Genomic DNA, 19664 nt, shown 5'->3' on the forward strand with positions numbered 1-19664 from the left:
GGAAGAGGCTGTCCCAGCCACGGCCTTCAGAAAAAGAAAAGGGTGGGGGTGGACGTTGCCCTGTAGCCTGGGGAGGGTCTGTCCCCTCCGGCATAAACAGCCATGTCACCTAAACTTGGGTCTTGTGGAGAGCAAGGGTGCTTGGAGCCAAAGAGCTCCTTGGTTTCTTTTTGCCGACAATAAAAAATGGGAGTGGCTGTTGTCTGCGCTTTTGCTCCATGTCTTTGTGTGGGAAAACTGTCCTGATCCCCCTCCCACAGCTGAGAACTTGAGGCGGTGAGAGCCCCTGTGACAGGTCCCAGAACCCAAGCCTGTGGATGGCAGGCTGGGTCTGGGAGGAGATCTCAGGCTCGGAGGGGCCTCCCCAAGGGGGTGCGTGTGGCAGTGGCGTGTGGTGGAGTCCTGCCTCCTAGAGTACTGCCCTCGGCTGTGGGGCCGCCCCCGCACGCCTCACCACACCACACTCACAGCCACTGAGGGCTTGTCTTGGAGGCCAGCAGGCAGCTTCTGTGCCCCAGTGGTCTTGCTGCAGTTCTGCCCCAAGTGCCCTGCCTTGGCAGATGGGGACCGTGAGGGTTTCCTCTCCATGTTTCCTTACTGGTCAGCGGCCAGCTCCTCCTACTGCACTCTTCAGCTGCCCTCTGTTCTGCCTCGGCTGCCACCTGCACATGTTGGTGCCATGTCTGCCACAGGGGTGGCCAGGACTGACCAAGCTGGGTGCGAGGGAGCTGGAGCCGCAGTGGACCAGTACAGAGGAGTGAGGCTTCCTTGAGGCAGCAGGGGCAGGCAGTCATGAGGGGAAGGGGACAGGCGCCTCTGGGTGAGGGGGCTCAGGAGGGCTTGTGAGGGTAGGGGCACAAGGAACTGTCCTCAACCAGGAGGTGCTAGTGAGAACTGGCCCATCTGGAAGGCAGGTCTCGTCAGGCTTCTCAGGCTCCCTGTCCTCCATAGTAAGTCCTCATCCCCAGGAGGCTGACCACAGCACAGGGCCTGGAGCTGACTTTGACCACCAGGAGAAGGCACGGTCAGCCTTGACCAGAAGGGCTGTGTGGACTTTGTCCTGGGGCAAAGTGAAGGTGGGGTTTGAGGAGACCCAGGCAGAGTGGCACAGCCCAGGGATACATGGGAAGGAAATGTCAGGGCTACCAGGTAATCTCCCTGGCTTTGTGGTGTGGAAGGGTTGTTACCTCTCTCACCCTGCTGGGGAGGAAACTGGGCTGGGGCGTTGGACCCTGCTAGGACTGCCACCTGGGACTGCTGGCTCAGCTGGGGAGCAGCCCGCCTCGCCCTTCAGCCCTGCTGTGGCTCTTCCTGTGTCTGACTCTACTTTTGATGCAGGTTGGACCTGTGGCCAGCATGGCCACTCTAGTTGTAATAGACATTTATCCATCGCCTGCAAAGACCTGTCCAGGCCTGCAGGTGTGCAGCATGAGTGGTGCGGGTGTACTGCACTGGGCCTGCTGGCAGGCAGGGTGAGAGGCGGCCTGGAGGGCTCCCAGATCAGGGGTAGTGGGATGCCATGGTGACTCGTGCGTCCCTGCTCTGATCCCCCGTGTTTTAGTCAGCTTTTTTTTTTTTTTTTTGCTGCTGTGACTAACAGATCTGATCTGAACAATTATAGAGGAGGAAATGATTTCATGATCTCAGAGGTCACAGTCCATGGACAGCTGGCTCCATTCCTTGGGGCTTGAGGTGAGGCAGAACATCACAGAGCAAGAATATGGCAGAGGGAAGCAGCTCACATGAGGATCAGGAAGCAAAGAGAGACTCCACTCACCAGATAACAAAGTAAATACCCAGAGCCATGCCCCAATGCCCACCTCCTCCAGCCGTACCCTGGCTGCCTTCGGTCACCCTCAATTATCCCCTCCAGGGGATTAATTCACTGATTGGTTTAAGGCTCTCATAACCCAATTATTTGTCCTCTAAACCTTCTTGCATTTTCTCAAGGGTACCCCACTGGTCACTTCTCAAGAGAATTTTTAGTTTTACCTCCTTGAATCTGAGAAGTGTATGGTCTTGCCAGCTCCTGAGATGCCCTCAGGCCATCTTTCTCCTTGTCTCTGGGCAAAGTCTTTAGCATTTCTTTAGTGGTAGTAATGTTTTAAAGACTGCAACTTACTGAGTCCCAGTTTTACCCTCACCTTCAAGTTTTTTTCAAGTGTCCTAATTATCACAATAATTTGGCTAAAAGCCTGCAACAATATCTATGCTACCTCCTGAATGCTATGTTCTCTAGAAATTTCTTCTGCCGGATTAAAAAGTCCACTGTTTTTTAAAATCAGTCTCACAGAATGTCTCAAGACCAGACAACTTCCCAGCCAGAACGTAACATAAGTAGTGTCCTTCTTTTCCTCCAACCCCTCTTTGAGTCCTATCTTCATTATGGTCTTCCTGCTGTTCTGGTCTTCTGAGCTCCCCCCACAATTGGCCATTAAGTTCCACTTACAACTTCTAAACCATTTCCACCTTATACTACTAAGCATCTCAAAATTCCTCCCACCAATTCCAAAAAGCTCCAAAAGTTTCTGAACCATATGGTCAGGTTAGGCACAGCAACAACCCTACTTCTCGGTATCAATTTCTGTTCTACTCAGCTTTTTCACTGCTATGATTAACAGATCTGACCAGAACTATTATAGAAGAGGGAAGGTTTCTTTGGGGGGCTCATTCAGAGGTCTCAGTCCATGGATAGCCAGCTTTATTCCTTGGGCTTGAAGTGAGGCAGAACATCATGGTGGAAGAATATGACAGAGGGAAGCAGCTCACACGATGATTAGGAAGCAAAGAGAGAAGTCTTCACTTGCCAGGTACCAAATATATACCCCAAAGCCACACCCCAATGTCCACCTCCTCTAGCCACGTCCCACCTGCTTTCAGTTACCAATCAGTTAATCCCCACCAGGGGATTAATTTACTGATCCATTAAGGCTGTCATAACCTAATTATGTATCCTCTAAACTTTCTTGCATTATCTCACACGTGAACTTTTGAGGGACGTCTCACATCTGAACCATAACACCAGAGGTTCCTTAGCAGTGAACAGTGCCCTGCAGTGTTGCCTCATGAGTTGGCTGAGGGGTGGCAGTGAGGAGGATGCCTGATCGCATGGGGTCCTGCCTCCTCCCAGGCAGGTGCTCTGTGTACAGCAGCTCTGGCCACCCACCCCTCCTCCTCCAGCCCTGAATTGAATCCTGCGGAATGGACAGCCACCTTGGGCCTTGGAGCCTGCCCACATGACTGTGGTAGTTCATGCACAATAATTTGGCTGAAAGCCTCCAACAGGTAATTTGGAAGGGGCAAGGGCAGCCCCCCAGGACTGCATGGTTGACATTTTCCTTTCTGGTGGTGTGACCTTGGGTGTGTGGTGTGGCCTTGGGTGGGTCTCCTGCCTCTGCCCTTGGTCTCTTTATCTGTAAGTGGGGAGAGTGGCACTCTGGTCGTTGGTCTCCTTCTGTGTGCTTCTGCTGGAGAGTGGTGGTCACTCCTCCACCATGGGCACAGTTTATCCTGTCCTGTCCCTTTCTTTGGTGCCCTGGCTGTGTCCATCCTGAGCCTGGACTTGGTGAAGGCATCTCGGGGCTCCAGAGCCTTGCAGGTGCAGCAGAGGTGTGTGCAGGGTTGTCAGATGCTGTTTCTCAGGCCAGCGACATGAGCTGAAGCAGCCTGTCTTGCAGACAGCTCAGCTGTGCTTCCAGGCTGTGCTGTGAGTATAGCAGCTGGACCTGGGGGCTTGGCAGGGGAGAGACATGGCAGACCTGTGAGCCTATGAGCTGGTGCATCAGCAGGGTCTGCTCATTCTAGAGAGGCAGGGCTGACCCTGCCTTTGTCCAGCCAGCCCTGTGACTCTGTGGAGTAGGCTTGGGCCTGTGTCCTAGTGAGAAACCTCGTCAAGCCCAGGAGGTGGTACTTTGTTCTAGGCTCGTAGGCTGGCTCAGAGAGCACAAACCTTTGGGTGTTCCCTGTGTTAACCAGCTTTTCATTGCTGTAACCAAGAAGAACAGCTATCAAGAACAACTTAGAGGAGGAACAGTTTACTTTGGCTCTGGGTTTCCGAAGTCGGCCAACTGCATTGCTCTGGGCCTGAGGTGAGGCAGGACATTATGGCAGAAGGGAGTGTCAAAGGGAAGCTGCTCAGCTCTTGGTGGCTGGGAAGCAGAGAGAAAGAAGAGGAGCCAGGAGGACAATATATATCCCTCTAGGGCACATCCTCTTCCAGGCACACTCCACCTGCTTGTGGTCAACACCCAGTAATCCATTCACATTATTAGTCCACTAAGTTACAACGCTAATTTAATCTCACCATTTTACTTCCTGAATTAATACAGGAGCTTCAGGGGGACATCTCACATCCAAACCATAGCATTCCACCCTGGCCCCCAAAAGCTCATGTCCATCTCACAATGCAAAGTGCACTTAGTCCATCTCCAAGAGTCCCCATAGTCTATATTTCCAGCAAAAGTCCAAGGTCTCCTCTGAGACTCAAGGTAAACTCTTGCCTGTGAGCCAGTGTAAAAATCAAAGGCAAGTTATATATATCCACTATACATTGGCCTAGGATAAATATTCCAGTTTCAAAAGGAAGGCTTAGAGGCCTACACAGAAGGCTGGGACCGAAAGAAGATTGAAACCCCGTTAGGCAAAAAAGTGCTGTAGCTTCCTGTCTGACTTCTGGAGCACCCAGTGGTGAGATCTCCTCTCCAAGGGTTGGGCAGCCTGCCCTGTTGGCCTTTCTTACCCACGTGGCTTCTCTAGGCCTGTTCCGACCACAGCCAGAGCCTTCCTTGGCAGGTGTTGCATGTATTGGCATCTCCTGGGACATCTCCTGGGGGTCTCCTGGGGCATCTCCTGGGGGTCTCCACTACAGTTTGTGCTTCATTGTCCTGGCTTTGCACATGGTCCTCTCAGGGCCAGCGGCAGGGATTCTGACCCTGCTGCCCTTGTCCTCTCAGGCTTTCCTTTGAAGTCCAGGGGAAGCCTCTGGGCCCCCTACCTCCAGCATTGTGCATTGCTGCAGAACCAGCTCCACATGGATGATGCCAAAGTCTGCTGCCAGGTTAAGCAGTAGCTGGGTTCCCTTGGACCATGGCTACAGTGTCCTGGGAGTGCCTGGGCAGCTAAACCCAGTGAAATGAATCCTGGGGAAACAACTTTCTAGGTCCCCTGTGAAAGCAGGGTGCCTTTGTGATCTCTTTCACTTCTACACCCTTGAACCTGCCATGGGCATGGTGTTCTAGTTCCTGAGATGGCCTCACAGCATTGTCCTATTGTCTCTAGGCAAAGTACTTAGTTTCTCTTTAGTGGCAGTCATCTCTTCAACACCCACATCTTCCTGAGCCCTAATATTACGTGTTCCTTTGGCCAAACTGCAAGTTTTTCACATCTTTTCTTTCTGCCTTGTGCTCTTGATTCTTACAGTAAACCTGGCTAAAAGCTGCTGGCAACATCCGAGCCACTGCCTCCAAGCTGTGGTTTTAATTTTAATGCTGCCTTTAAGTTTCCTTCCACCAGATTAGCGAGTCCACCAACTTTAAGTTCAGCCTTACACAAACTCTCAGGACAAAACGTAGACAACTTTTTTTGCCAGAATGTAACATGAACATCTCTAGTCCAGTTCCCAATGGAATCCTCATTCTCCTCTGAAACTCCATGAGCGTAGTTCTGTCTGCGTTCCTATTAGGGTTCTGGTCCTCTGGGCTCTCACTAGAAGCACTTTAAGCTCTGCTCACAACATTCAGATCTTTCTCCAGCCTGCATCTCTAATCTTTTCCAAACTCCTCCTATGAACAAGTTCCAAAGGCTTCTGAACCATATGGTCATGTTAATCACTGCAGTGACCCTACTCCTGGTACCAGTTTCTGTGTTAGTCAGCTTTCCATTGCTGTGAACAGAATACAGGGACAGTTCAGAGGAGGAGAAGTTTATTTGGCTTACAGTTTCAGAGGTTCCCATGGCTAGCCAAGTCCATCGCACGGATCCCGAGGTGAGGTGGGGAGCATCACGGTGAAGGTGCACTGTGGAGGAAAATCGCCCACATCATGGTCGCTGAAGGGAGGAGTAGTCAGAGGACAAGATATGATCCCCAAGGATACACCCCCTGGTGGCCTACTTTTCCCAGCCATGCCCCATTATTAATCCGTCAAGTGAATTAATCCGCTGATGGGGTTATCGCTCTTGTGATTCATTATTTCCCCTGCTATGTCAACACAGGAGCTTGAGTGGATACCTCATAGTTGAACCACAGCAACCCATTGGCATCCTGGTGTCTCCTGCCCCACATGCCCTGGCAGACCTTGCTCCGTGTCCTTCAGTCTTAAGTGTTTTATCTTGGAGACTTGTGAGCGCAGAGAAGGTGGAAAGGGTGGCAGCGTGACCACAGGTGCACCACTGCCCAGATCCCACCTGCTGCCATCCCAGCTGGTCCTCCTGGTGCCTCTGAGCCCTTTGGAGCAGCCGAAGCCCTCGGGTCTCCTTTCACTTCCTTGTTACTGCCTCTCCTTTCCTTTTGAGGTGAACTTTAAGTGCGTGAACTGCAGGCAACCAAATGGTACTATTCTGGGCCTTTTGGCAGATGCCTGCACTGTGTTGCCCACAGCCCTGTCCAGGCATGGGGCCTCCCCTATTCAGCAAGTCCTTGCTGCCCTGCCCCAGCCCAGCCCAGCGTAGCCCCAGCCACCATAGACTGCCTTCCTCTGTTGGAGATCTGACCGTTACTCTGATGCCTGGCACAGTGTCACGCCCAGGGTGCCCCCGCAGGCAGGGCACATATGCCTATCCGGCTTCCTGCATCCCCTGCACTTGCACCTTCCAGGGTGGGCTCTTAGGAATAGCTGCCACGGACTCTCTTACCCGGGGTTCCTGCGGCCTCGGCTTTGTTTCTATGTGTAGTGTCCAGAGTGTGATGGCTGGCCGCAGGGCAGCAGGTGTCCCGGTGTCTGTGGCCGAGACCTTCGTTGCGTGGCTGCACATTGCACAGTCACCCAGCAGTGCGCATCTGGACACTGTCTTCCCCAGCACTTGGAGTTTCCCCATGACGATTTCTGTGGTTTTGTTACTTTGAGATAAAAGTGCTTAGCACAAAGCCTGTGATGGACTCTTAAAGTGTGCTAGTCACGGACCCTTGGTGTGGTCACAGGGTTGTGTGGCCATCTCCACCTTCCCACTGCAGAGCGTGTCCATCCACTGGGGCAGATGGGCCTGTGCTAGCATCACCGCCCCCTCCCAGACTGCTGGCAGCCGCAGCCGCCGTCTCCATCTCTGTGGGCTGCCACCTCTGCATGTGCGGTGTGAATGGGATCACACACTTGGTGGCATCTGTCTCCAGCCTGGTGTTTGGGGGACTCGTTCCTCTTACTGCTGAGCAGTGGAGCAGTACTCTGCAGTGTAGCTGGGCCCCGTCTTGGTCCTTGCTGGTGGCCTGACAGCATGCGGGAAGTCTCCTCCTTCCCACCCAGCAGCGCTGCTCTGAGCCTTCTTGTGCGAGTCTTGTGTGGATGGGAGTCCTTATGTGCGTGCCCAGGAGGCTACTGCTGGGGTGCGGAGCCTCCACATCCCCTCTCCTTGAGCAGCCGCCTCTCCCTCCAGCTTGGGTACTGGGAGGGCAGGGGTGGTGTTTGTCCTGACCCTTTGCCTGTGGAAGCAGAGCTGGAAGGCAGGAGGGGTGAGGTGCAGGGCAGCTGGCCCTCTGGGTCCCTCCTCTGGGAACCACCTGGAGAAGCTGGTGGTGCCGGTCATACATGGTCATCTTGTGCCTCCTCTTCTCCTGTCTTCCTCTAGCCACACAGGTTGTTCCTTGTGACCTCCAGGAGCTGTGCCAGGAGACCTCAGCCAGTGTCTTCCAAATCCACTCCAACGGTATGTCCATCTGCCTGCCCCCTCTCTCCTGGCTCTCTGGGTCACTGAGGTGACATCGGAGGCTAGCTGGTACCTGACCTTGCCCTGCCCCCACTGTCCTGCCTTCCATAGTCCCAGTTCTTGGGGGCAGCTGGGGGCTGCTTGCATGTCCAGTCAGCTCTTCTCCTCCTCGATCCTGTCCCACCCTGGCTCTTCTCACTGGCTCTGTGGCTGTAGGAGTCCCTGGGAGGAAGGAGTGAACCCCGATGGCAGGGCTGGGGGAACAGAGATCACTGAGGCTAGAATGGGGAGCAAGAGCCACACCCCATACATCCCTGGGAGAGGGACAGGCCTTCCCCAGGCCCAGGTGGGCTTGCTGTGGGTGGACTGTACATGGGCCTGGGCCTGCTTCGGCACAATAGGGGAGAAGGTCCTGTGGGGGTTGGGTAGGCCTCTGCTAGGAGGGGTGGACCCAGCCTGTAGGAGGCTGCTGTGCCCTGGTGTCAGGCCACATAGGGGTCTGGCTGTCTCTGATGCAGGGCCCAGTTTCCACTATGGCCACGCAGAGGGCAATGGGTTGGGGAGTGTCCTTCTAATCCTTGTGCCTTTCCCATCTTTTGTTGGACAGTGACCTCCTTGGAGAGGAGCCTCCGGTCCTTGGGGACACCGAGTGACACACAGGAGCTTCGGGATAGCCTGTGAGTGGTAACTGCCATCCCTGCGCCTGTGCATGGTGCCGCACACATGCAGCTTCACCCTAAACTGCCTCTCCTGAGACGTGAGCACCCTCCCCCGGTGGGCGTCTAGGTGGAGTGGACGCTGCAGAGACACACACCTGTGCTCAGGTGGTGTGCCTGCCAGCTCGCACATGCTCCGCATCACCAGCATGCTCCAGGGGGTCTTTGCAGTGCCCCAAGCTCACTGACAGGCCTGCACGTATGTGCACACCTGTGGACACACAGGCTGGGCTGGAGTGGGGACCCCTGGTTTTGATTCTGTACCTGTGGGCTTTCATAGAGAGTCACTGTCAGCCTCGCCTGGGCGGGACTGGGCTGGGATGAGGTCTGAGCCCCAGAAGGCACATGTGGGCTCTGGGGACCTGCAGGCTGGGGCCCTGCTCTCCAGGCAGCACGAGCAGTGCCACCCCAGCTAGTCTGGACCTGTCCTGGTTCTGGCCTGCAGGGATGCCGAGTGCTTCATCCCCGGTCAGCAGAGCTGCTCTCTGGACCTGCCACGTTGAGGGCCTGGTCCTCGGTCCGTCTGTGCGCCTGCTGTGTCTCCTGCACAGAGCTGTTGGTGAGGGCGTGGGACATCCCCGTCCTCACTCCAGCTCCACTCAGGAGCAGCGGGAGTGGCCGTGCGTGCAGGTGCCCTGTGTTCCTGGCACCAGTGGACCTTGGCAGACATCGCCTGCTATCCATTTTTGTTCTTTATAAAAATGAAGTCCTTGTTTCTGGTGGTGAGAGAGGCTTTGGATGCCCATTCCAGGAAGCGTGGACCTTCAGAGTACCTGAGGAGCCACTGTGACACGTGGTACCTCTGGCGCCTTTCCTCATATCCTCAGGCCAACACCAGAGTTGGGTTTGAGTAGCGAGTGTTCGGGAAGCAGCGTTTTGCACTTGGGGTGAGTGGTGTGCCTGCACCTCATCAGGGACTTTGAAGATGTGCTCATAGTGGGGGCTGGGGATGCTGTTGGATGCGTGTGACTCGTAATGTGGCCGGTTACTAGGAACAATTCCCAGTGACATCACTGTGTTTAACCCTGTGTCACTGCCTGTATCCTGGGTATCCCTGGGACCAGCAGGTGGGAGTGTCCAGGTGGCCTTCACTTACGTATCTTGGGCTACTGTCTGGTTAGTGAAGACATTATCCCCAAACGTGGGCCTTGGAGAGGAGAGGGCTGTCCGCAGAGTGGGCAGGTGGCCTGACGCAGGGCCTGGCCCGCAGTGACCTCAGCCCCAGCAGCAGCACCCACCTTGACTCTGGGGCCAGAAGTGTACCTTGGTGTCTCTGCTCCTCTGCCACAGACCTGTCCACCTGCCTTCCAGAGCCCCCATGACCTGACTGCTCTGTGCCTGTCATGGGCACAGCACTGGCTGTGGACTGCCTTCCTCCCTCACTGCTGACCTTGCCCTGACCCCCTGCCCATCCTGGTTGGTGGACCTTGGGTGATTCTGCTCATAAAGTCCACCAGGGGGCTTCCTGGTTCACAGTAGGGTGGAGGGGACTTGTGGGCCAGCACCCTCCTGGTGTGTGGCAGAGGGTCCTGCTCCCAGGCTTTCCAGCTCCTTTCTGTGGGCCAGCTTCCCCGATTTCCACACGAGTTCACAGTGGTGTCTTCCACTCACCCCTGTTCTGTCGTGTGCAGTCAGGGTAGCCGAGGTGGGGGTGACCTCCAGGGGCCTCTAGTCTGTGGCTCAGTGGGCAGTGATAGGGTCCTGGCAGGCTGGGCTCCCAGCTCTCTGTGAGCAGCACTCTCCCACCAGGGTTTGCATGTCCGATGGGCACCAGAAGGGATTCAGATACCCTAGTGCCAGGGCCTGTGCAGGCGACTCTCGAGGGGCTCAGTCTTAATAGCCTCACACGTGGCAGCCAAGCTCAGACGGGCAGGACACAGAGCTGCGTGAGTGTCTTGTCCCTGGCCCCCTGTGACTGAGCACTCCTGCACACACACCTGCAGGACTCAGGACTTGCTCGAGGGCCAGGAGGGGAGGCACACTCCGGCTCAGGCTGCCCTGTGCCCCTAGAAGGCTTCTGTAATGGGATTTAGTCCAATTGCTCCTGTGCCCTGTGGTCATGGGCACAGGAGCAATTGGGCTAACTGTTGGCCTTCCCTCTAGAGCTGACCTGGGGCCCGAGACGCACTCAGAATAGGGTTGGCTGTCCAGACCTAAGCCCCCTCATGACTCATGGGGAACCGAAGGCAGGGGAGGGCCTTGCCTGGGAGCAGAGTGAGCAGGGTTGTGTTTGGCTGTCCTCGGGCTTGCTAGCTGCCATGGAGGCTGGGATGGGAGTTCATGGATGTGGAGTCTGCTGGGGGGTGGGGAAGCTGTTGAGCAGCCCTGGGGCTGGACCACACGCAGGACCTCAATGACAATGGGATGAAAGGCCTCCAAGTTGGTGGGTCAGGGTCTAGCATGAGCAGCGGGGAGCCTTTGTCTGGGCCGCACTGGGACTGTTTATAGCCCTGGGGTGGGTGGGGTGTGTGCAGGGGTGGTTAGATCATTTGTAGGTTCCTTTATGCCCAGGACTGGCACCTGGGATGTCTCAGGTCTGAGCTCTGCTGGGACTGTCTCCTGGAGCAGCTGCCTGGTCTCCCTAGGCAGTGGGGCTCCCTGCCGGCATGGTGGCCTAATGGCCACCTCCTCTCCTGCTAGCCCAGGCCTCCTGCCAACACTCCAGCAAAAAAGGCAGATGTCTCGTCCTTCATAGTCCCTCTTAGAAGTTGCCCGGGGTCAGTCCTGTTCTGTGTTGGTCAAAGCCTGCCTGGGTTCCAAGAGAAGGGTGAGAACTCTGCTTCTCGGGGACAGGCAAGCCAAAGAATTTTGCAGCCATTTCCTCACACCACCACAGGCCCTGAAGCAGCGTCAGTCAGGGTGAGTTTGAGGAGCCAGAGGAGGCCACTGCCACTCTGTGATGGCCCTGCTGGGAGACTGGCAGGGAGAAGGCGTTAGGCTTGGGCCAGACCACATAGGACCCCAGAATCTGGGATAGATTGTTGACTTTAATTCCACAGCCCTTCAAGCCAGTGGAAGGTTCTAGAAGGGAGGCACATGACTGATGGCATGGAAGACCAAGTCAGAGCTGTGCAGGGCTTTTGGAGAAATGGCCCTCTTGTTTGCCTGGTCCCCAGATCTGGGAAATGACCCAGAACATGCAGCGGAGCTGGCTGGAGGGGGTCTGGGCTTCTCTTGCCTCGTATCAGGCTCACAACCCCCATAAAAATTCCTAGATGAGGGAGTGACCTCAGGTTTTACCAAGTCTCTATGGTGAGTGGATGGCCAGGTGGGTGTGGGGAGCTGACCTCATGGCCTGGCCTGTCTGATAGGGACCCTCTCCCTGGGCGCTGGGGATGAGAATTTCAGGTGGCTGAGGAACAGGGACCACCTGTGAGTAGAGGGAGCTGTGGGTGGGCAGAGGCCAAGGTGGGCCTGGAGCATCCCTGCTCCCTCACTTCACAGGTGAGACCGAACCTGGCACCTCTGGGCACCCCCCAGGAAGGTGGCCTGAGGTGCAGCTGTGAAGAGCCTCAAGGCAGTGCCTGCAGGGGCGGCGGCCAGCCAGGGGAGGGTGGTGAGGGAGCTGCCCTGCTTCCGTCCGCATGCCCCTGGCAGGCTAGGGTTCCGGGCTCTCCACCTCCTGACCCCGCTTATCATTGCCCTCCAGATTCTGTCCTCCTGGTAGGAATGAGGTGGCATCTCCTGTCCCTGATTAGTGTTTTCCTGATGGCACACGATGTCCAGCTCCTCTTTCGTGCTGTTGGCCATAGGTGTCTTTCTGGAGGAGTGTCTGCTCAGGTTCCTGGCCCACGCTTTCTCCCTCGGAGGTCTCCTCTGCCCGGCGGCCCCGCCCTCCTGAGCTGCTGCTTTGCTGGTGGATGCGCTGCCCTGGGCCCCAGCCCGGTCGCCTTTCTCTCTCCCTTCCCCCGCTCCCTTCCCCTTGTCTTGCCTGCCTCACAGCTTGGAATCCCTCTTGGGTGCTCAGATTCTACTGGTGGCCCTCCAACGGCACCCTCCTGTCTCCTGGCTGGCCTGTCCACCGGGACCTCTCAGTCAGAGGCCTCCATTCTCATAGGCCATCAACTGGTCCATCCACTCTCCTCTTGAGAAATCCTGCCTGACCACTTCTTACCCTCTACCATGTGACCCTCTGGTCCAACCACTGTACCCCTTCCCCGCCCCCACCTGTCCTCCCACCTCTCATCTTGTGCTAATAGTTGATTCTATGCAGAGGTCAAGGTGGTCTTTAAAAACATGAGTCAGACCATAGCAATGTGTGCTCAGAGCCTGGGGTCTAGGTGCAGCATCCAGCCCCCAGCCTCGGGCTCAGACATCATGCCTACCCTGCCCTCTGCTCTCCATAGCTCCTGCAGGTCACTGCAGGCCTTGCCCGGTCATGCTCCTTGACCATTCCATGCCTGGGTGTCACCCACAGCATGGGCTGTGTCTGCTCCTGTGGCTGAGCTTCAGGCCACTGTTCCCAGCAGCAGTGCCTGGGCAGGTCAGCCTCCATGGAGAGGGTGGGGCTGGGAGAGGAGCCCAGCCCTTCCCACAGCCCTGCAGCCTATAGCCAGGGGAGTCTGCTGGAGCTCTGCAGACGCTAGGAGCAAGGGTACGGGAGGAAGGCCCTGTTTGACCTCTGGGCTCTGGGGAGGAGGAGCTGTGCCTTGGAGCCGCAGTGGGACATGAGGCGCCCAGCCCAAGGCGTGGTGTAGCCATCTGCCCAGAGCTGGGGCTGGCTGGAAGGTCAGCAGCTGCCCTCCTAAAGCTCCCGCAGGGCTCCAGCAGGTCCCAGCTAGCAGACATGGCTTGTCCCTGGTGGCTGACTGGTGGAGTGGCCTTGGCCAGGTGTGGTGACCTGTCTGTATCTGAGGTCTCTCTTCTGTGACACGAGTACTCAGGTCTAGTGCCCCAAACACCATGCAGGGCTCAGCAGGAATGGTGTCCTGGCCACCTTTCTCCCTCCCTATTCTACCCCTTAGTGCCACAGTCCCTGCCCGCCTGTGTCCTGATGTCCTGCCTGGACAGTTGGGAGTTCCCTGCTGCAGAGTGACTGTGTGGGGAAGCTCGTCTTGTGACTGCCAGGACAAGTCCAAACGCAGTGAGCCTGAGAACGGCAGGTGGCCTCAGGGTCCTCCAGATGTCTTGAGGGCAGCAGGCTGCCGTGTCCCAGAAGCCTCCCACAGCCCTGGTGCACTTTCAGATTCTCCTAAACTCGCCTTATTTATTGAGGGATTGTAATGAGTCTTCTTTATTTTTAAAAACAAAGTAAATTTGCATATAGTCCAGCATGCAATTAAAAACCAGTAAATAAACCAGTGAAATCAAGCCTCTCATCCTGGGTGATTGATGGTTGGTGTCATCTTTGGGCTCTCGTTTGTGGCCCCCGGTCATGTCCCTATGTATCTTGCGCTTGCCCGAAGCTGCGTGCCCCAGGGCTCAGGTATTGGTGTGGCTGTCTCCTGTCACACCCTCCTTTCCACTGTGTGCCCCTTACTCTGCCCGCGGTGCCTCGACGTGGCCTGGCAAGACAGGGCAGGGGCAGGAGTGGGTTAATGCTCACTCACTCTTGAGTGCCTATTGCACGTCCCCAAGGGCCGGGGCCTGTTACGGCCTCATGGCAGGTAGAGACAAGGGGCACAGTCCAGGACTGGCCTCTGGTCACACATTGAGTGGATTCAAATGGTGTTTGGTGTGGACCCATGTACATTCCTGGGAAGAGCCCCGCTCAGGCATGAGGCCCTGCCTGTGTGTGTGCTGGAGGTGCCTGGTTGCCGTGGCCGTGGTCACCAGGTGCACTGGTGTGTGCTTGCGTTTCCTGGAAGGTCTGTGTCCACTGCAGGAGCGCAGGCCTACAGGGCCAGTCAGAGGGTTTTCATCCTGCTCCTCCCTCTAGGGGCTGTTGGGACTGTATGACTTCTTTCCTGGGTGTCAGTGGGGTTTTCCTGGGGTTTCTTTGTTGCAAGTTGAAAAACTAGGAAGCCAGCTTGCTTTTCAGGGTGGGTTTGACGGAGCTGCATGGCCAGGCCATCCTGCTGTCTTCGAGGGGTCAGTCGGTTTTGTTGCTGTGTGTGTCATCGTGTGTGCGTGCTGCTGCTTCCTCGGGCCTCAGTGTCCACTCCCGCTGTCTCCTCGTACTCCCCTCTCATGTAGCGTGGTTGGGCCTCACTGCCCGAGAGCCTTGCAGTGCCTGGTCCTGCCCTGCTCCTGCTCTTAGTGCTTGCCGCCACTGTGCTCACTGCTGCTCTTGCTTTTGGCGGTTGGCCACCTCCTGAGGGTTCAGGTAACAGAGTTTCTGTTAAGCCTTGGTGTTGGTCACCTCCAGAGACACCTTGTTTTGTGTGGGCCCAGCTTCTGTGGCTCCCTGCTGGCCATTACTTGAAGGCAGTCTGAGGGCGCAGTGGTGGTGCACCCTCTCTGGTCTTGTCTGTTGGAGAAAGTCGCCTCTGCACTTTCATTTTGGAATACATTCTGTTCTGGGTATTGAGTTCTGGGTTCCCAGTTTTTCTCCGACCCCTTTAGAAATGTCTCCCGTTCCCTTTGGGAGCTTGTGGTTTCTGATGGGAAGTCGGCGTGTCCTTTTCTCTGGCTGCCTTCAGTACTTTTCATCCTTGATTTTGAACCATGGGAACATGGTGCATGTGAGTGTCATATCATTCTTATTTGTGGGTAAGGATCTGCTTAGGATCCTGTAAGATTCTTGAATCTGTGCTGGATCTCATTTGCGTCTGTTCAGGTTTCCCCGAGGGCCGTCCCAGCTGTGAGCGTGCTGGCCCGTTTGCTGTTGTCCCACAGCTGGTGCTCTGGTCCGTTCCCCTTGTTTCCTACTGTGTCTGATTTTCAGTTGAGTCCTCTGCCTGGCTGGCCTCTCTGTCCTCTCTCTAGCTCTTTTTCTGTGGTCTGCTTCCGTGTGGTTTCTGTGTGCTCTTCTTAGTCTGGTTTGTTGCCTGTCTTGGTTCTGTGGGTTTGTGCTCTTGGTTGCATCTGGAGGGTCTGGTCACTCTCCTTCCAGTGGCTTCTGAGCGCTCCCTCCTCCTCCGGATCACTGATCACACCCTGCTTCACGTTGCCGCTGTCCCTGGTCACAGGCTTCAGTCTCCCTCTTTTTCCCTTGCTCTCCCCGGATACCAGTTGGGACAGTGTCTGTTGCTGTTTTCTAAGTGATGATCTTTTCTCTTGTAGCATCTACTCTCATTAAGCCCTTCTAGAGAAATTTTATTTTAGAAATTTATCATATATTTCATCCCTCAAAGTTGCCCTTGGCTCCTTTGTACATCTTCCGTTTTGCCCTTGCTGTGCCCACGTGCGTGGTGGGCGCTTTGGCCTGCCAGCCGTGTTGTGATCGCTGACAGCCTCGCTGCGGGGCTGCCTCTGTTGCTGCCTGTTCCCCTGCGTGCTGGTCACCCTGCTTCCGGCCAGCTCTGTTCCCTGGTCTGCGCCTTGGGAAGCCGTGGCTCCCAGTGGCTGTGCTGTGCTTCTCCCGGAGAGTGTTAGGTTGTCCTGTGGAGGCAGATGTGGTGAGCAGTGTCCTTTGTTACCCTGGAGGTTGGTGTGTGGCCGCCTTCTGTGGCCCATTGTGCCCTGCAGCACCCTCTCCCTGTGGGCGACGCTGCGCTTCCCATGGCATGTGTGTGGACTGAGGGCGGCTCAGGCCTTCCGTGGTCTCCGAGCACCAGGCCGCTGCCCTCATGCCTCACAGGAGCTCTTGCTGGTGGTCACTGCTTCTGTCCTCAGCCTCACGACTGAGGGTGGTCAGGTGTGGCGGTGGCTCTCATCAGGTGGGGGGAAGTGCGGGGCGCGTTCCCATGGTAGGGCTGCGGCTGCTCTTGCACCCCGCAGGTCCGTCAGCCCCAGGAGAGGACTGTGGCTCTTAGAACCGCCCAGGACTTCTTACGGGGATTCTGAGGACCTCCTCTCACACGGGAGCCCCCTGGCCTTGCCTGGAGCTCTCCAGGGGTACTGTGCCTCTTCTGCAGGGCACTGGCCCTGTCCCACCTGTCCCACTCAGCCTCTCCTGGTTCTGGGGCCAGTGGCAGTCAGGGGTCCATGAGCCCCCCTTGCCCCCCGTCTTCTGTGGGCCTCCCAGGTGCCACGGAATGCCAGCCCTGGGTGTGCCGTCTGTGTGCCTCTCCACCAGGCAGGTACAGGGTGCTTGCCTCACTTGGAGGAGGCTGTGGGCTCCTGATTTCCATGCTGTGAGTAGCTTTGCCTCTTCTGAGCTCAGTGCATGTGGAACCATGAAGTCCGTGGCCTCCTGGGCCTGGGTCGTCTCCTGTGTGGGGTGTCTGAGGTTGTGTCACGTGGCCACGGGTGCTAAGAGCCGACTCATTGCTGAGTGGTGCTCTGGTGTGGCTGACTCATACTCTGCTTGTCTCGCCCGCAGGGCCCGCGGGGCCTCTCCAGCCAGCGCGCCTCTCCAGGTCTGTGTGCCTGGTCCTCCTGGGCGAGATGCTGGGAGTGGAGCATGCCCCAGCTGGCGAGGCGCCAAGGAGCTCCCCAGGGCCCTGCCACCTTCCTTCCTGCCCAGCAGACCAGTGCAGCCTGGGGCCTAGGCCATGGGGCTATAAGTGCCACTCGACTGCGGCCTTGGTGTGCATCTCTTTGAGGAGGGCTGTGGGGCGTCTTCCCCCCACAGTCCCTTCCCTGTCTTCCCACGGGGCGTCTCTTCACATGGTGCCTCTGATTCCCGGGGCTGTGTGTCCCGAGCATTGGACCCGAGCGTCCGTGCCGCCCTCTGCGCAGCCCTGGTGGGTGCCAGTGTGCAGAGTCTTTTCCCTGCATCGTGGCGGCCTCTTCATTTTAAGAGTCTCTTAAGAAGAGCAGGAACTTTCAGCGTTAGGCAGATCAGGAATGCTTCACCATAGCTATGTCCTGAATGTGGTGTGTCCCCTGAGGTGGCAGTTGGACCCAGGGTCTTGTTCACGGCCCTCAAAGGTGGGCACTCTGCTGACTGTGTGTCAGAGACGGGCCCTTGAGAGGCGATGGGGCCAGGTCCCTGGGGTGGAGCTGCGACTGGATCCTGGCAGCTTTGTGAGCAGAGATCGCGCACTGGGGGGCACCTGCCACCCCACCATGGTGCGACTCGGCGGCCCAGTGGTGGCCCCATGAGAGCCTGTGCGGCACGGCCTGGGACTGCAGAGCCGCCAGTCAAGCACAGCACCCGCCGTGGGGAGCCACGCAGCATCTGCGGACACCTGCAGGGAGTCCACGGTGCTCACGCCCATAGCTAGACTTGTGGTGCATTTGGAGTTCCCTCCTGCATGTGCCCTCAGAAAGGGCTGAGGGTCGCTTTTTAAAAACACTTTTAGCACCACTTGTCGAGACAGCCATCTTTGCCCATGGGCTGCATGGGTGCCTTTCTGAACACCGTGTGCCCACATTCCTGGATTGCTCTATGGTGCTGTGCTGTGGCCCCGGCCAGTGCTGGGTCCCCAGGCTGCAATCCTGCTCAGGCCAGGCAGGCTGGTGCCCTCCAGCTTGCTCCTCTGTGCAGTGCTGTGGACCCTCAGGTTCTTGGTGTGTCAGTGGACATCTCAGAATCACCTTGTCGATTTTTGTTTTAAAATCCTGCTGTAGTTTCAACTCGGTTGCGTGGCGTCTGCAGACCTCTGTGAGAATGGCCCTCTTAAAGGCGCCCTGTGTGCCCGGAGTGCGCCTTTCTGTTGATTCTCTCGGCAGTGCCTCGGGCTTTCCAGGGGTGAGTTTTGTGTTTATCCTTGTTCTGTTGGAAGTGGCTCAGGGACCTTGAGGCTGAACACTGCTTTTGGTGGCATTGTCCACATTCCACTGTCCACTCTTGGCCACAGCTGTTTTTTGTGCATTGCTGGTGTCCTGTGGGGCCTCAGGTTCATTATTGGTTCCAGGAGCTTTTCCCTGGACCTTCGGGATTTCCTGTGTGCAGGGACATGGATACCCTGGCCTCCTGTGAGAGCAGTGTGGGGTCTCTTGCTCTAGTTTCCTTAGACTCTCAGTCGTGAGTGTCGAGTGTCGGATTGCATCAAGGCTGGCTCCTCCTAACTTAGTGAGCTGTCCAAGTCACAGTTAGAGCCTGGCCTTTCCTTTTGTTCGAGGATTGACCCCCAGGGCAGTTTTCCACTGAGCTACATCCCCAGTCCTTTTTATTTGGACTGCAGCTGGCCTCCAACCTGTGTGCCACCTGTCTCGGCCTCCTGAGCTGCTGGAATCACTTGTGTGGCCTTGTGCCCGGCTCATACCTGACTTTGAAGTGTCAGGCCACCTCTGAACCCTGGGTCAGCGCCCCCTCGGCAGTGCCCCGCCTCCTTTCTTGCTGTCTGTCCGAGGTCTGTCCTGGGCTCTGTGGGACGCCTGCTGTCTCTCTTCTCTGGGTCTGTGCTCGGCTTTGGCGTGGTGGGGGCTGCTCCTGCAGTCTGCCCCCGGGCCGCTTGTTCCCTGGTGGTGGAGCCGGCTCACCTGGGTCTGTCTGGTGGTGTTTCAGTTGCAGTTTCAGTCTCGCCACCGCCGGCGTCCTCAGGCCTGTCTGTTGAGTGGTGTTGGTCCTTCTTGTCTCCCTTCACGTTGGGTCTGTGGTCACGTCCCTTTTCATTCTCCATATGTCTTGTTTGTGACTGTTCCTGTCATTTCCAGCTACAGTTGTGCAATCTTGACCTTCAGAGAGAGCTCTTTGGCCCCATTGGCTGTGTCCACCTGGGTCTGCCCTTGACCGTGTGGTCACACCCCTCCTCTGTGTGTGTAGGTAGGTGGCTGGCTCCCCAGGGCTCCGGAGCTGGAGCTTCTCCTCGTTCCTGATGCCCGAGCTCTGAGCGCCTGGGAGGAGCCCTGCTCTGCTGCACCCATAGCTCTGCGCCTCCTCTGACTGCTCTCTGAGTTGGCGGGGGCAGGGTGGCCGGCACTGTAACTGCAGTGGGCTGCCTTCCCTCTGCGGGGCGCCCCCTCCGGCCGCTTCACTGCTGCTGCGTAGGTTTGCTGGCTGAGCACCTGCTGTGCCTACGGCCTTGGGTGGCCGGGTTGGGTAAGGGAGACTTGTGAGGGGACAGAGAGGAGATGCCCGTGGAAGAGGACCTACAGGACCCGGCCCAGAACCAACTGCCCTTGCTCTAGTGCTGATGACTCCATGAAGATGTGGCGGCCACC

At 56.8% G+C, this 19664-nt stretch overlaps 1 protein-coding gene across 2 annotated transcripts in view; it reads left to right on the plus strand.

Moving 5' to 3' along the window:
* The window catches only part of Tsnare1 (t-SNARE domain containing 1), a 112167-nt gene that overhangs the window by 57794 nt on the left and 34709 nt on the right, over positions 1-19664 (plus strand). For both annotated transcript variants that reach the window (XM_026403042.2, XM_026403043.2), the window contains exons 4-5: positions 7777-7854; positions 8462-8531. In XM_026403042.2, the coding sequence (XP_026258827.1) occupies positions 7777-7854; positions 8462-8531 (148 nt within the window). The remainder of the gene's footprint in view (positions 1-7776; positions 7855-8461; positions 8532-19664) is intronic.

The sequence above is a fragment of the Urocitellus parryii genome, chromosome 7, assembly GCF_045843805.1.
Source record: "Urocitellus parryii isolate mUroPar1 chromosome 7, mUroPar1.hap1, whole genome shotgun sequence".
Classification (NCBI taxonomy): Eukaryota; Metazoa; Chordata; class Mammalia; order Rodentia; family Sciuridae; genus Urocitellus; species Urocitellus parryii.